The sequence below is a fragment of the Neofelis nebulosa genome, chromosome 12, assembly GCF_028018385.1.
Source record: "Neofelis nebulosa isolate mNeoNeb1 chromosome 12, mNeoNeb1.pri, whole genome shotgun sequence".
Classification (NCBI taxonomy): domain Eukaryota; kingdom Metazoa; phylum Chordata; class Mammalia; order Carnivora; family Felidae; genus Neofelis; species Neofelis nebulosa.
Genome location: NC_080793.1, coordinates 23,695,121 through 23,712,401, shown reverse-complemented (window position 1 = coordinate 23,712,401; position 17,281 = coordinate 23,695,121). Strand labels below are relative to the sequence as shown.

Here is a 17,281-nt window from a genome sequence, read left to right as displayed (position 1 = left end):
AACCCCCTTTCAAGGCTTCCCAAACTATATCCTTTTCTTATAACAATAATCATTAAAAATTAATACATGCACAGAAGGATATTGGGAAAAATAAAGCATAAGGAATTCTACTAACCCAGAAAAAAAACATTTAACAGTTTTGTGTATTTCCTTCTAGGATTTATTTTTATTATTTTTTTAGTATATTTGTATGTGTGGGAGAGAGAGATTTTAATACACACAACTAAGGATCATACTATATACAGTGTTCGAATCTTGCTTTTCTTCTTTTTTAATTAATTAGTTCATTTATAAATGTATATTTATTTCTTTTGAGAGAGAGAGTGAGTGGGAAAGGGGCAGAGAGAGAGCATCCCAAGCAGGCGCTGAGCTGTCAGCACAGAGCCTGATGCAGGGCTTGAACTCACGAACCATCAGATCATGACCTGAGCCAAAATCAAGAGCCGGACGTTCAACACTGAGCTAAAAAAGAATCTTGCTTTTCTTCTTCAACATGCTCTCATTTCATGAGTTTTAATGAATGTACAACAGTTCCTAATTTGCTTAATTAATTATTAACCATTTCTTATTGGATACTGGAGTTGTCTCCAAGTTTGGTGCTACAGTTTCACTGAGATAAATATACTGATACATAAGCACTTATTCAGATCATTGATTATCTCCTTTAATCTGATTCCTGGTAGTTGAATTGTTGGTTGTATGCACAGGGTTTCTCTAAGGTTCTTGACGGAAGTTTCTAAAAGGCTTCCCAGAAAGGCTGTATCAATTTTCATATCAGCAATCTCTAACAGTGTCTGCCACGCTGAATCCTTGCCAATCACATCCCATCATTAAAAACAACTCTGTCAGTTTGATATAAAATGGCAAAAGCCTATGTTTTTAGCTGCATGTATTCCTGTGATTAGAATTCAAACTCAGTATGTCTAAAATCAGATCTAAAATCTTACCTCACTCCTAGCCTCTGCTCTGATAACTGTCCTTCTTCCTAGAATTCTTTTCTCAGCTAAGAGACTCTTCAATAGACCTAGTCACCCAAACTGAAGCCATCTATTCACTAAGCTCTGTCAGTTGGAGCTCTGCAGTATTTATGGACTCAAATTCATTTATACTGATGTGGGCAGACAACCATCTCCTTGGGTGGCTACTATTACAGTTTCCAGGTTTTATTCTCCTATTCCTTTAACCTACTTTCTCTTTTACCATGGTTTATTTTTTTTTAAATATACAAATCCTTTTTTTTTTTTACCATAAAGGAAATACACGTTCATTATGAAATATGGGAAGAGAATAAAAAAGAAAAGAAAAGCCACCTGCAATCCCACTATCCAGAGAAGAGATAGTTGAACATAAGAATACTTAAACACAAAAAGGGAACAGCACCCCACTTCACCTGATAATAATGCCACTTCCTGTTGAAACACTTTTAATTTTTCCTTATTTACTACAGGGAACCTCCAACCTTTCCTCTTCATATATGTCATAGAAGGATCCAGATAGAGCAAGCATATTGCCCCGTACAATACTGAGAACCCCGTATCACCTAATACTTCTGCATTCCTTCAAGAAAAAACTCTCTGAATACCTTTTAAAAGGTACTTTTAGAAAAGAGTTTGAGTTCTATTTGCAAAAGGACATTAAAGAGATATACTATTACCAGTGCTCCAGTTTATATATTGGATATACTTGTATACTACGTACATGATCATGAAACTAAACAAGCAAATGGAACACACCAGCAACTCCTCTCCTCCTTGGAAGACAGTTTAGTAGCCATCCATTGTTACCTCAGCATGGATCTTGCTAGTCTTACTCTAAGTCCCCAGTCGCATTTCTTACACAGGGAGTCCCACAGCTCACCTAGGAAAAGCTTCTAATAATTCACAGTCTGGATAATCAGGGAGTAGAAATCGAGAGATAATTGTTGACCTTTGTGTAGAACCAAGGACAACAAAACCAGTAAACTTGATGTTCATCTAAGCACCCGCACGTCTGGTGTCTAACAGAATTACATTCCTTTAGCTAAGACATACCAGGTATGGCTGAACCAACAGAGAGGCCCACACCACCGTCAGACAATTTCCCATCGATATAGACTTTCCAGGCTCCATTAGCACTTGTCCAAGTGATTGCAATATGATGCCAACTTCCATCATTCACGGAGGGACAGTCTGTTATCTTTTCCTTGCCATTCACATAAAGAACCCAGCTGTGAAAAGATTCCAGGCAATAGAGTCATCAGTCATATGTTGTAATCTCATCTGTAAGACATGTTGCTATTTTTCTTCTTTTTCTTTTTTTGTTCTTTAAGCACTTCCAGCAAAAACATTACTTCTTTTCTTCCATTTAGTCATATTTCATTGAGGCAGATTTGGTTTACAAATTATACTTTATCGCAGTTCACTGAAAATTAATTTATGCTTCTTACACATGAAGGGGTAGGAAGAAGTCTTAGGATGATGTGAGAAGCTGATACAATGTGAGATAATTCACCGACTGTCTGTCCTGGAGACGGTGAATCAAGAATGGAAGGAATGAGAGTTGTACAAACGTCAGACTGGTTTCCTTCCTTCTGAATGGATGTTCCTAAGACCAGGAACAAGCTTCAGATGACTCTCAGAAAGAAGTTCTGTCTCTGGGCTGCTGAAGCTGTCACAGGGCAGACAACGTATGTCGCTCCAAAAGAAAGCATAATTGGCACTAAACAAAGGTGACCAACTACAAGAGGGTTCCAACAACCATGTCACTTTGGGGAATGTCAAAGATAATAAGCAGCTTAAAGTACACTATCTTCAAAAGCAATTGGAGAAAAAGGAAAAATTAGGGAAAACTCATAAGGAAGATAAGAATCCGTTAAATATCTCTTTCTGCATCTTCTTAGTCCCTATTTAAAGACGTTTGTGGAAAAAAATGGTATCTTTATAATATTAATTGTTTCCCCTTTGTGTTTTCCCCTTTTCCTTCTGCTATTCAAGGGGGTAACAGATTCTCTCTTTATATGTATTTTGCCTCAGGAGAGTTTTGTGTTTTTTTTTTTTTTTTTTGCAAATACCTTGGATTTTGTTTCTGAAAGTTCAGGTCCACTAAGAAGAATAGGGTTTGAGGACAGGGCGATTTCCACCAGAATAGTGAGCGTCCCATGGACTGAGAGGGAAGGGAGCTCTGTGGGGCTGGCAACCTGCTCAGTAGCAACAGGACAGAAATTTGAGAGGATCAGACAGAGAAAGGACACCACAGAATCTGTCTAGATTGAAGGTAAGGATTCCACGCAGCAAAGAGCTGTGATTCTGAAGGAGCCACGGAAGCTGGGGCAGTTCACAGCTCAGGGGAGAGCAGTGTGGACAAAGGACCGATGAAAAAAGTCCTGGCCAAGTCTGTGGCTCTTTAACACAGCTCTGTGGGGTTTTGACAATCTGCAAAAATCTAAGGTAGGGAAGTGCTCAATAGAAAAGGAAGGCAGAGACAGCTGAGGATGGCCTTTCTGACAGCCCAGAGAGATGGGGCCCTGCAGTTGGAATTAATTGATCCAAAAGGAAATAAAGAAATATCAATTTGTACACCTGAACTTGTAGGTGGATTCATGTTCAATATATGTGTCTCGCATGGGTCAGTAATGTCACTGAAATCCTTCAACCCACAGAGGCTCTGATATGTGAAAGAAAGAGTGTCAGTGTTAAGAGTCAGAGTCTGAGACTTAGCTCTTCCACTCCCAAGGTGTAAGATTTTGGGCAAATCATTTAGTCCTTCTGAAACTTTGTTTTGCTACCTGTAAAATGAGTTCCTCAGGTCACTATGAAGATCAAATGAAGTGATACTCAGAAAAGAGCAAAACATAATACATGCAGAAGGTACTATCCCTGAAACTTTCTTACAGAACTTGCCCAAATGTTCTATTTGATTATTGTCACTCTGCTGTCCTGCTGGAGCACCTGACCCCCTTGTTCCTCTGTCCCCCATCCCCAGTGTCAGTTCTACCTGGTGCCGGGATAAGATTCAGAGTATGGCTTTCCTGATGGTTTTGCTTACCCATTATAATCGGTCAGGAGGAAGGTGTTGTCACTGCCATTCTCAACTGCATAGGAGATCGGTGTCCCATAGTTAGTGGTGTCAGAGGATTTCATCCAGAAGGTGCAGGTTACAGCATGGAGAGGTGGAAGCACCCCATCTAGCATGGCGTAGCCATAGATACCCGAAACTTCAAAATCCAGGTTAAAACCTGAAGACTGGTCTGCAACAAATAAGAAAAGTGTGTGGCCCGTGGCACTTGGGAGGCATTTTTCAACTGTCTAAGGTGATCAGCAGATCATGTAGTACTATTGTCAAATCAGCCCGTTTCAGTAAATATGATGATCTGAGAAGCAGTTTCAACATTAAATATATATTATTTATAAAATATAGAACACGTTCTTTTAAATAAAATAATCAGTGGGTATCTAAGGGAGAGCACTCAGTAGTGTCAGGAAGCAGAGAAAGAGGGAATAGCTAGAAGGAGAGGTGGAATTGGGAAGTTAGTAAAGCTGGCATTTACTTAGAGACACTAAGGCATGTCTATATGCTGATGGGATGACTCCGCAGAACGGGGTAATTGATGCTGCAGGAGAGGAGGAGGGATAACTGCAAGGGCCACATTCCGCCTCTACTCAAGCCCCTAGTTCTTCCCTAGTTCATGAGCAATTCAGCTCTGCCCCAATCCTGCATACCACACTCAACAAAACAAAAGTCCTATAGCTAAGAGACTCCAGCATCCTGAGAAAACTGCTCGGCACCGATTCTCATTTGTGTCCACGGACTCTGAAACCAAGTCCTCCTAAATCCAGCGTCCTTTCTAAACATGTAGAATGTGAAGAGTTCTACTATGTTCCATTTTCTCTATTTCCCCGTTAAGCTTCAGTTTCCTCACCTTTGCCATGGGGGAGAATATTACCTCATCTGCTGGATGGCTATGAAGATTAAGTAAATTCAAAATGCTTAGCATAGGTTATGGTATGTAGACAGTGCTTGGAACAGGTAAAAATGGACACTTTTTTTTTTTTTTTTAATTTTTTTTTTCAATGCTTTTTATTTATTTTTGGGACAGAGAGACAGAGCATGAACGGGGGAGGGGCAGAGAGAGAGGGAGACACAGAATCGGAAACAGGCTCCAGGCTCCGAGCCATCAGCCCAGAGCCTGACGCGGGGCTCGAACTCACGGACCGTGAGATCGTGACCTGGCTGAAGTCGGACGCTCAACCAACTGCGCCACCCAGGCGCCCCAAAAATGGACACTTTTATGATATCAATAATTTTAGTGCTGTTATGAGTAACACTGAGTTCATATATACCTATTTCACACCTGCTGCCTGAAAATCCTGGCCGACATTTACAACTGTATGAGTTTAATTCATCCACACAGGTGGCCTGATTTCTACATGGGTTAGAATGACATTCATTGATGTTTAATTCACAGAATGGCCCCGTGAAGCCTGTTGCACATTGGCACCTGAAAGAAACAAAATGTTACTAACACATAGAAAGGCATCAGAAGAAGTCTCCCATCTATGACAATATTGTCTCAAAAGCCTTTGAAAACTGAAACTCATAGATACAGAGAACAGATGGGTGGTTGCCAGAATGGAGGTGGGATGGCAGAAATGGGTGAATTGGGTTTTGTTTGTTTTTAGTTTAAATAAATTGGGTAAAATACTCTGAAATGCTGAAACATGTTCCACGTAAAAACAATACTTTGTTAGTCACCTTTATTTTTTCAGTTCCTTTGATTAAACCTCTTTAAGACAACATATATTTGGAGTGTTGTAGTAGCAAAAATAGTGTAGGAAGTAGGTCTGATCCACTTGAAGTATTATGTACACACTGGGAGTTCTCTCCCCATAGAAGTGCTGGGAAAAAATATAGAAAGTTCACGTGCCATTCTAAAGCCTTTATATACATTAAACCAGTCTTTACTGGTTTAATGAAGTAGCATTATTATCATTCCCCTTTTACAGACGAGTAAACTGGCTCAGAGAGGTTGATCTGCCCAAGTTCCCTTGTTATTAAACAATGGAGTATCATTTTTAATTCATTAATTAATTAATATCATTTAAAAAGTTTTTATTTATTTATTTATTTTTTTTGAGAGACAGAGTGTGAGCGGGGGGCAGGGGCAGACAGAGGGAGACACAGAATTGGAAGCAGGCTCCAGGCTCTGAGGTGTCAGCACAGAGCCTGATGTGGGGCTGGAACCCACAAACTGTGAGATCATGACCTGAACTGAAGTCAGACGCTTAACCAACTGAGCCACCCAGGCGCCTCTGGAATATGATTTTAAACTCAATCTAGTGCCTTGTTCTTAATCATCATGCCATACGGTCTCTGTGGTATGCAACAAATCATTTAAACCTGTCAGAATGGAAAATATATTTGGTAATGTCAAATGCTGATATAGGTGTCATGAAATGGGAAATCTCATATAGTGAGTAAAAATACAATTTGGGATTGTCAAGGGAAGTTGAGAGTTTGCATTCCCATAGTCTGTATATCCATTTCTACTTAACGTGCTCCAGGAAATCACTGCACCAGTGCACAAGGACACATGTAATGAATGTTCATAAGCATTATTTTAAATATTTATGAAAAGGAGAATGGGAAAATAAACCATGGTATAATCATTCACTGGAATACTAATCAGCAGTTAAAATAAATAAACTAGAGCCAAATGTATCAACCTTGACAACACATAATGTTGAGTGAAAACAAAACCTAAATTGCAAAAGGATATGTATAGTATAATACCAATTATGTAATATGTAAAATTATACTATTTATGTGGTAAAAAATGAAATCTGAATGAGAAAAATATTCACCAACTTCAGAATAGTGGTTACTATTGAGGAAAAAGAGGAGTGTGTGTGTGTGTGTGTGTGTGTGTGTGTGTGTGTGTATTGAAGGGACTCTAAAACTATCTTCAGAAGGTATTTCTTTAAAATAAAAGATGTGGGGGCCCCTGGGTGGCTCCATCGGTTAAGCATCCAACTGTTGATTTCAACTCAGGTCATGATCTCACAGTTCATGAGATTGAGCCCTGTGTCGAGCTCTGTGCTGACAGCGTGGAGCCTGCTTGAAATTCTCTCTCTCTCTCTTTCTGCTTCTCCCCTGTTCACGCATGCTCTCTAAATAAAAAATAAATAAATAAATAAATAAATAAATAAATACATAAACATTAAAAAAACCCCAAAAGATGTGAATCAAATATGACAAAATGCTAAGGTTTGATAATTGCTGTGACGAGTGTGTGACTTTTATTGTTCTTGGTAACCTTCTGTATGTCTGAAATATTTAATTAAAAACGATCAGTCCAATACATGATAGTTAACATTGTTAGTTAACACGGGGACCTCTAAGAATAAATGGTGTTTCAGGGTTTAAGAGAAAATGTCAGTTGGAATTGTGGCGGGGGGGGGGAATCTTTACGGAGTTCTCTCCATTTGGCAATAAATCTATTTTGGCTAGAATTTCACTCCTCTTTATCTGCCCATGTTTGACATCATCACGGCAGTCCAATATCCTTGTCTGTGAAACGGGTTCACTGTGGTGACAACTAACATTTCCTTGGAATTAGGAGAGTTTACCTTCACCTTTCCTCTATCTAGGATTTAGACAGATTTGGTAATCAGCAATTGTTTTTGATGCTGGGGAGACTTTAGAACTCTGTGTTTATCTGGAAATTTCTCATTTCCTGTGGGTAGGCACTATATGCCAGAAGATGTAAACAGCCTATGAAAGATGAAGCTACACTGATAAGATTTCATTTCCACATAAAGAGTGAAAGTCTCACTGGCAGAATTTGCTTCCTATTTCTTCTGGATAGTGCCCTGGCTATTTTGTTGGGGGACAGTAACAAGGGGGTGGGTGGTGCTGAACCAGAAGAGGACTGGGAAATGCTGGAATTGGGGTAGAGTGTTTTTTTCTTTTAACTTTTATAAACTTACAGAGACAGTGGCATGTTGAGGACAATAAAGTTTCCTAAGATTCTGCAAGTAAGACGAGTTCTGTTTTTTGTATTTTTACTACAGAAGGCACACACCCTGCGTGGGTAACAGGATGAAATAGGGCAGACTTGATCACGATGAAGGAGAGTGTTGGTTTTCAAACGATACTCCACTGGCACCCCAAGAGCTGCCTCAGGAAGACAAAGTGTTTCTTCTCTACAAATACTACTGTTTCTGAACACAGAAGTTTGGTTTTTATTTATTTTTTTTACTTGTTTACATTCATATTAGATTTCTTATGAAGCAAGGGTTACTGAACAAAAAAAAAATGTTTGAAAACCACAGAGACTGTTGATTGGCCCTGTGACAGCATGATTGCACAATTTCTTTTGACTTTAGCTAGTGTAAAACCTCCAGCTAAAATATAAAACATTTAAAAATGAGGTTTTGTCTCGTGCTTCGGGTATTTGCTTCTGTGTTACTCTGTTTCCTTTGATCTTTTGACCTCCCAAGTATAGAACAGTGGTTTCCAAGTCTGGCTGTGCATTGGAATCACAGGGGAACTTAAAATATACAGGTTGCCTAGACTCTACCCCAGACTTAGTGAATCAGAACCTCAGGTGGTGGGGAGAGTCTACTGTAGTCTATTCTTGGGCTAGAATTAGGGAATGGCTGACTCGGGACTCACAGCAATACTCAGTAAAGACTGCAGAATGACTGAATGGTTAAGAAAATGAAAACAATGCAAAGCACCAGACTTAGGGCTTTACCTGAAGCTACTGGCACCGTCTTTACAGGTAGCTCCATTTTTGCACGGTTGGCTGAGACACTCATCCATGTTTTTTTCACATCGGGTACCCAAAAATCCAGGAGGGCATTTGCACAAGAATCCCCCGACCTGATCTTCACAGACGGCATTATTTAAGCATGGGCTTGGCTGGCATTCGTTGACTTCTATTTCACAGTGCAGGCCTGGGGATGGAAGAGGACGAGGAAAGAGCCCAAATGTTAACCTTCTCGAAACCATGATCAAAGTGTTGACTCCTTGGAGGATGCTGCTCCTGAAGGAAGCAGGAGATTCCCTTCCTGGAAGGGAAGCTGTTAGAACTACTGGCCTGTCACACTGCTTTGAGATCCACTCCTGAATGAGCTTTGGCTTTTGTAAGTCATTTTAGCATTCTTTTTTCTTTTATTTTTTTGGTAATCTTCTCTTTTTATCTTAGAACTTTCTGAAGCTAACATTAGTAAGGGACATCTAATTGAGATCATGTTAAAAGATAAAACTAGCAAATTTAGTTCAAAATTTTACTGTTTCTTTGACCTTGCCCTTTTCCTTCACTGGTCGTTTTTCTGGCAATTTCTCTTTATAAATTATATATACTACATCATTTTATTTAGCATCAATTTGCACTACGATCTTATACAATTTATTTCCGGTTCCTTCTTGAATGTTTATCTTAGCATAAAACTCTGGTCTTCTCTCTCTCTCTCTGTCTCCGTGTCTCCCTTTACACACACATACATATGCATGCACACACACACACACACACACACACACACACATTTTTCTAAACCGTTTGAAACTAAATTGCACCCTTGATGCCTTTTTACCCTGAAATACTTCAGGGTGAATTTCCTCAAAGGACTTTTGCTTAGATAATAATAGCACAGTTACAAAATCAGAAAGTCAATGTTAACATAGCATAATGTTAAAAAAAAATGTAGTACCTTGTGGTGCTTTGCAGGACTTTGAGACAATGAAGGAAAAATGGAAACATCTTACCTGTGTATCCTTTCACACAGGTGCAGTGATAGCCATCTAAGCCATCGATGCAGGTTCCTTTATTTAGACAAGGACTAGAGTTACACTCATTTATATTTTCTTCACATAGTTGACCTGCAGAGAATAACAGAATATTTTACCCAGAGAAAACCTGAAAGGAATTTAAGACTGATAGTTTTCAAGCAAGCCATTCAGGTGTAAGAACAGAAGAATCAGAAATTGTGGCTAATATAGTTGTGAAAAATTGTTGCTCTTTGCCAACTATATTGCAGTAAAATGTTTTCTTCCATTCTACTTATTGCAAAACATTTCTAGCAGGAAATCTGGTATTTTCAGCATAGGACGGAAAATGATGACCGTGAATATCTTGCTTATTTATTTATTTTTATATTTATTTATAGTTAGGATGATAAGTGTGATCTGCTTTAAAAACTTTATATTATTTGTTAGTTGTTCACCTCTCTGTTGAATTTATTCCCCGAGTCCTTAAACATGACTTATCTATCTAGTAGTTGTAGGTTTGTACCCTTAAATGACATATATGATAACCCCACACCCAGCCCCTGGAAACTACTATTTGACACTCCGTTTCTGTGAGTTTGACTTTTTTAGATTCCATATATGAGTGAGATCATACAGTATGTCTTGCTCTGTCCAACTTATCTCATTTAGCATATGCCCTCCATTTTTGTCCGTGTTATTGCAAATGGCAGGATTTCCTTTTTTTTGTGGCTGAGTAACACTCCACTACATATAAATCGATCACCTTTTATTTATCCATTCATCCCTTGAGATACACTTAAGCTTCCTTCCATATCTTGGCTATTGTGAACAATGCTACAATGAACAAATTTTCCAGACAGTGACTTCATTTCCTTTGGATAGATACCCAGCAGTGGAATTGCTGAATCATACAGTAGTTCTATTTTTAAGTTTTTGAGGAACCTCCATACTCTTTTCCATTAGAGGCTGCACCAGTTTACATTTCCACCAAGAAAGGCTCCCTCTTCTCCATGTGCTTGCCAAGACTGTTACCTCCTGTCTTTTGGTGATAGCCATTCGAACAGGTGTAAGATGCTATTTGTGGTCTTGATTTCCAGCAATGAAATTTCAATGATTTCAATGTTTATACTGTAAAGACAACAAACTCTCCTCTTACCTGTGTAACCAGATGGGCATTCACAAACGAACTGCCCAACTAGGTCTTTACAAATTCCACTGTTGAGACATGGCAGTGAGCTGCATTCATCAATGTCTGTTTCACACTTTAAGCCTAAAATGGAAACCAAACACTGAAGGACAATCAAAGGAAGGATTAACAGAAACAGAACCATGATCATTTAAAGACAATTCTCTCAATCATCTGAATTTATAGGGAGCAGTGGTGATGAAGAAAAGGGCAATATTCCTTAAGTGCTACCGTCTACTTAAGTATTTAATGAAAGCACTGCCTCTTTCTAAAGAGATTTAAGATATCCTTATAAAAACACATAAAAGATAGAAAATCCCAAGTTAGAGGTTGGTGGTGGGAAGGGTGAGGGGGAAGACCTGGGCGCATAAAATGGAGCCAGAAATTAGCTTAACTCCAAAGTGAAAAGCACAGAGTCATATATACTTTCCACCAAGACCACTGGCTGAGAAGAGGGGGTGGGGCCAAGTCTTGCCAGATCTCAGCTCCTATACCAGGTGTCCTAGAGTGAGGATACATCTTTCCATAGGATGCACACAAGCTATCGGTGGGCTAGCTCTGCCAGAAACCCATGTTCTTCCTCTACACCACTGGGTCTCAAAATGGTCCCTGGACCAATAGCATAAGCAATTACCTGGGAATGAGACAGAAATGCAAATGATCAAAACTTCCCTCGATCTACTGAAATCAAAAATTTTGGGTTAGGGTCCAGGACTCTGTGTTTTAAGAAGCCCTCCAAATGATTCCGATGCACATTAAAATTTGAGAACCACTGTTCTATATTACGCCCTTGTTCAACCACTACTCGCTTATAAAATTCTAGGATAAGATCCATTATTTCTTATGGAATGTTGGGACAAAATGTTTGTGAAAATTGAAAAACACACACACACACACACACACACACACACACACACACACACACCCAAGTTGAAATAAGTGGAATGCCATATTCTTTTTTTTTTAAATTTTCTTTTTTTTAACGTTTATTTATTTTTGAAACAGAGAGAGACAGAGCATGAATAGGGGAGGGGCAGAGAGAGAGGGAGACACAGAATCAGAAGCAGGCTCCAGGCTCTGAGCCATCAGCCCAGAGCCCGACGCGGGGCTCGAACTCACGAACCGTGAGATCGTGACCTGAGCCGAAGTCGGACGCTTAACCGACTGAGCCACCCAGGCGCCCCTGGAATGCCATATTCTTGATAGGCCTGGGCTACATTGTTTTCCAACTTTCCTTTTGTTCATTTTGTGGTGAATTCTTTTATTTCAATACCATTTTCCTCATTGAAAAGATATTTTATGTTGGCTTCATAAAAGTGGGGAAAAATGCAAAAACTACATTTCTAGGAGGAAATAGCAAACTATTTTAAATAAATTATAATTTTAAGATATAGTTCACTTCCCTCTCAAACACTGTATTTCTGGACTGAACTAGAATGCAACTCAAAGTGCAAGAAAACATAATTCTTACATAATTCCTGCGTAATCAAGTTCAAAGCCATATTGTTTTTCCAGGCATAGCTTCCAGAAAGATAGAAACAAAGCAACAAATCACAGCTATTCACAAAAACTTCCACTAGTGTGAGGCCAATGAGAGAAACTGGAGTTTGTTTAAAGATGTTTATGCTGGACAAATTGTTCTACGTTGAGTATCATACATTTAATTTGTGTTAGAATGGAGCCTTGGCCATGGCCTCTGAAACTGCATTCCTATTTAAATTGTGAGTTATGATGTAACTTTTTCATAGAGAAGATGATTCGTTATTCTTCCTCCAAAATGTGCAAAGAAAACTGTAATTTGTAATTTATGCACTTTTTTCACCTTGGTTTATCAAGCCTAATCAAATTTTTGTGCATTGATACAGTCTCATGTATCTCACAGGGTTTATTTTTAGCGTCCCAGAGTCTGATATGCAAGTCACAATGATTTCATTCGAAACGTATATTAAAAGTTGCATCCCTCTATGTTACCTGTATATCCAGATGGACAGAGACAAACATAACCACGCCCAAGCTGTTGGCAGGTTCCACTATTATGGCAGGGGTTTAAAAAACATTCATGGAAAACCTACCGGGTGGCAAAAAAGAAATCTATCAGAGACAAAACAATCACTTCAAAGCAATCCTGACTAGGGAGTTTGATGTTTGCAGTGCTAGGTTCCTGTTTCTGGGTGAGTTCACGCAATGCTAGCTGGACTGTTGCCTGCATCATGTTGGTGCCTGCCACGTTGGACATATATGATATATATTATCCTTAAGTGATGTTCTAGTAAGTGTTTTCAAATGCTGCCTTCATGTTAGAAACCACCTGAGGTGTTTTAAAAGTACACAGGATAGGGCTCCCACCCAGACCAGCTAAATCAGAACCTCTGGAGGTTGGGGATCTGTGCATCATTGTGTTTTAAATTTGGCCAGAGGATTCTAATACTTCTCCAGGGTTGGTAGTCACTTCTCTGGTTATTATTACAAATTTCTATGTCTGCTGGGCTCAGTTTCAAATGTGGCTTATGAAGCCCTGACAAGTTTGGACGAGACTGCAGAAACTTGAAATAAGAAATACAACCTTATTATCCTCCTTAAAAATACTTAGAGCCAAAGAATTTATCATGACATTGGGCAAGGTCTATTCAGAGTAATGGCTAAATCTACCAAACAATTTATCTAGTTATGTTCATGAGCTCTATCTCTTAATTTTTAAAAAACTATACCTTATTCCAATAAACAATCTCTTTTTTTCTCTGACAAAAATTTTAAATAATTTTCATGAAAGTTGAGTAACTCTTCCTGCCAATCAGAAAAAAGGACTTTGGCTAAACCAAATGCCCCTTACTCAAATGATGGGTTATGCTTGTGATAAGTGTTAGTTATTAGTGAATTTAGAGGTTCCCCTTACCCACACATTCTCGATGCCAGACATTGCTGGGGAAAATTCCCAATTTTTGGTACTCAGAATTTCTGATACTGCATTTTTTAAAGTTCTTATTAGAAGTCACAAGAAAATACTATTATTCATTGACAATATCCATGAGACGATTACTTAAGGTTTCAAATCTGGCAATTTCCCCAAGTGTGGCATGTAAAATGACATCATGTTTTCCAAACATTCCACTGGAGAAGATTCTGGAAGTATAAAAGGGACTTGCCTGACTGCTGACTTCATAGTTCTTTTTGATATGTCCAGGAGAAGTAAGGGGCACTACACTTTCCTCTGCTGCTGAGAAAGTTGAACTAAAACCTAATAAGATTAATAAGAAAACATTAGATTTTCCAATTAGTGTGCCGTAGATATTGCCAGTAAGTAGACTCTACCTAAATATGACAGTCAATATTCTGGTTATCAAAGTGGGTAAAGTCACACATATTTTGTTTTAGTAACAGTAAAAAAGAGACCATATAGATGGATGGCATATATAACTAAATCCTAGACTCTTAGAGAGAGATGTGGAAGTTATCAAGTTCAATGCTCCCAAAATAAGAATCTTTGAGTCACTGTCATCAAAAAGCCCCCCCAAAGGACAATTTAGCAAGTCCCGACATCTACATCCACTGAGAATAGTAATATTCGGAATCACGGCTACCACAAGACAAACACAAGTCTCCAACATGCGCGATTATGTAAGAAATGAAGTGTATCTTCTTACTGGAGCAGTCGGTGATCGATCCGGCACCAGAGGAGGCTGTAGTTCCATAAAAGGGACAAGATAAGCAGAAGGACTTCCCTGGATTGGGTTGGTAGTAGTCTCGAGGACACGGGTAACAGGGTGTTAATCCAGAACGAGAGAATTCTCCTACTGGACAAGGTACTGCACGGGTAAAAACAAAGCATTTGTGAGTCGGAAGCAACATGCTCTATTTTGTTTTTTAAAAATTTTTTTTTTCAACGTTTTTTATTTATTTTTGGGACAGAGAGAGACAGAGCATGAGCGGGGGAGGGGCAGAGAGAGAGGGAGACACAGAATCGGAAACAGGCTCCAGGCTCCGAGCCATCAGCCCAGAGCCCGACGCGGGGCTCGAACTCACAGACCGCAAGATCGTGACCTGGCTGAAGTCGGACGCTTAACCGACTGCGCCACCCAGGCGCCCCCATGCTCTATTTTGAAAAGAAGTACATCAACCTTCAGTCGTAAGAAAGCTACTGAATTGTGAAAATATTCTCTTGCACATATCTGCTTGCACTATGCTATCACCCAAACATTCTGTTGTTTCCCCCCTCTCTTAACAACACACATTAACTCAATAAAAATTTGAATTGACCTTGTAATATTGTATTCTGATTTTTCTACTTTACATTATATCCTAAGCATTTCCCAAATCATCCTCCAACTTGCTAACCAGCATGGTTTTTAAGAAAAGAAAAATATTATATGCCATTGACAGACCATAAATGATCTAACATTTCCTCTACCACTGGCCATTTAGGTTGCTTTTCTTTGTTAGCTATTATAAATATTGCTGATGTGAAATTTTCTACATAAACTTATGTATACAGCTCTGATTATTTCCTTGGGATAATAGTTGAATCTGAACAGCTGAATTTGAGTCGTTGAATCTATAGATCTAAAGATAATGGAAAATGTAAAGCCATTAATACAGAATGTCAAATCCTTAACAAAATAAATACATAAAAAAGATTCTAACTTACAGCCCCATCAGTAGTGTATGGAATTGCTCTTACTACGCACTCATCACTACTGATAATGATCACTTAAGTATTTTTTCAATTTGAAAGTGAAAATGGAATTGCACTGTTATTTGAATTTACATTTTGATGATGATTTAAGTTGCTTTTTTCATGTTATTAGATATTTTATTTCTCCTGTATAGTTATCCATGATTTATGGTATTTATGGGGAAGGGTCTTTTTTTTTTTTTTTTTTTTTTTTTTACTTTTAAACCTCTTAATGTCATTTTGTGTTAGACATGCTTTTTATAAACAACATCCAGTTGAATATTGTCATTTATCCAAATCTTGCTAATTGGTGGGACGGTAACCAAACAAGAAATAGCTTCAAATATGACATGAACTTGCATTTTCTTCAATAAATTTTGGTTGCATTTGGCAGAGGGAAGATGGGGCAGACTAGCCACGACTAAATCTTTGGGTTGGGATTTTAGATTGTGACCCAAAGATGAATTCATCCAGAGCATGTTCTTATGTGAACTGACTGGTGTCATGTGCATGAGTCCTAAAACCATTACAAACTGAGGAAACCACTAAAATTATCAAGACGTGTCTGCATAAATTTAAATATAGAAGAACACAAGGAAGTAGCTTTGGGGAATCTCAGCATACTTTCCATTTAGGTTTTGGGTTTTTGTTAATAAAAATCAGTACGGCAGAAATAACTAGCAATATGACTGAAAAATTTAGAAATGCACTTGAGGCTCAACGGAGCAGGATATTCTGGGTAATGGCATCTCTTTCTTATTGGTATGACAATAAACATTAAATAAGCAATAAAGCATTTGCGGTCATCTCAAGAGGTTTAGGTCAAAGTTTTTAAGCAGAAACAGCCAGTCACATCTTTCGCAAAAGTGCTCCTTTACACACCCTCTGACAAAAAGTCAGGAATCAAATCAAGAGATGGCAGAAGATATCATAGATATTAATGCTTATTTAGAAATAAATATTCTCAATACATTTGTTATATTAAAACTTTAAATTGTAAGTATCTTAGTGAAACAAGATACTTGTTATAACAAAAACATTTGTATATTAAAACTTCAAACTATAAATACCTTTGCTCACCAAGAATAAATTAATCTATTCTTTGTTGCTAGATCTCAGAGTTCTAGACAGGGCTTTGCACAAACATATTATAAAGTTGCTGAGTTTAAAATGGGTTTTCTGAATGTCAAGTTTCCAAAAAAATTATCATCTATTTGGAAAAGGTACCTCCAAACAGCTAATTACAGTAGTTAATTGGAGGCATAGATCTTCCACCAATAAAGGTATAAAACTCTGCTTCAGAGGATATATGAGTGTGTATGATAAGGTAAAAATATAAATTCTGTCAGTGAAACCAAGATGCTATGGTGAATTAAACTGTTTTGCACATACATTTTTTTCAGCACCTTACCTTCAAAAGAAAAAAAGACTACACCCCTAGAAACTGACAGCATGCCAAAAATTATACTAACATGCAGTAATAATAAAATCTTAAGATTAAAAATCAGCAAGTCAGTTGGCTTTTCAAAACAGTGATGTTTATATTTTGCTTTTTTTTTTTTTAACGTTTATTGACTTATTTGAGAGACAGTGAGAAAGTGCAAATGGGGGAGTGGCAGAGAGAGGAGAGGCAGAATCCCAAGCAGGCTCTGTGTGGCCAGCGTAGAGCCTGACAT

General features: G+C 38.4%; 1 protein-coding gene across 2 annotated transcripts in view; it reads right to left on the bottom strand.

Annotated features, from left to right (window-relative positions):
• Window positions 1–17,281, bottom strand: part of SVEP1 (sushi, von Willebrand factor type A, EGF and pentraxin domain containing 1) — a 200,867-nt gene that overhangs the window by 72,613 nt on the left and 110,973 nt on the right. For both annotated transcript variants that reach the window (XM_058694597.1, XM_058694596.1), the window contains exons 19-27: window positions 14,578–14,739; window positions 14,080–14,171; window positions 12,908–13,004; window positions 10,907–11,020; window positions 9,748–9,861; window positions 8,735–8,936; window positions 5,319–5,476; window positions 4,024–4,225; window positions 2,031–2,206 (exon numbers count right to left, since the gene is read on the bottom strand). In XM_058694597.1, coding sequence (XP_058550580.1) covers window positions 2,031–2,206; window positions 4,024–4,225; window positions 5,319–5,476; window positions 8,735–8,936; window positions 9,748–9,861; window positions 10,907–11,020; window positions 12,908–13,004; window positions 14,080–14,171; window positions 14,578–14,739 — 1,317 coding nt within the window. The remainder of the gene's footprint in view (window positions 1–2,030; window positions 2,207–4,023; window positions 4,226–5,318; window positions 5,477–8,734; window positions 8,937–9,747; window positions 9,862–10,906; window positions 11,021–12,907; window positions 13,005–14,079; window positions 14,172–14,577; window positions 14,740–17,281) is intronic.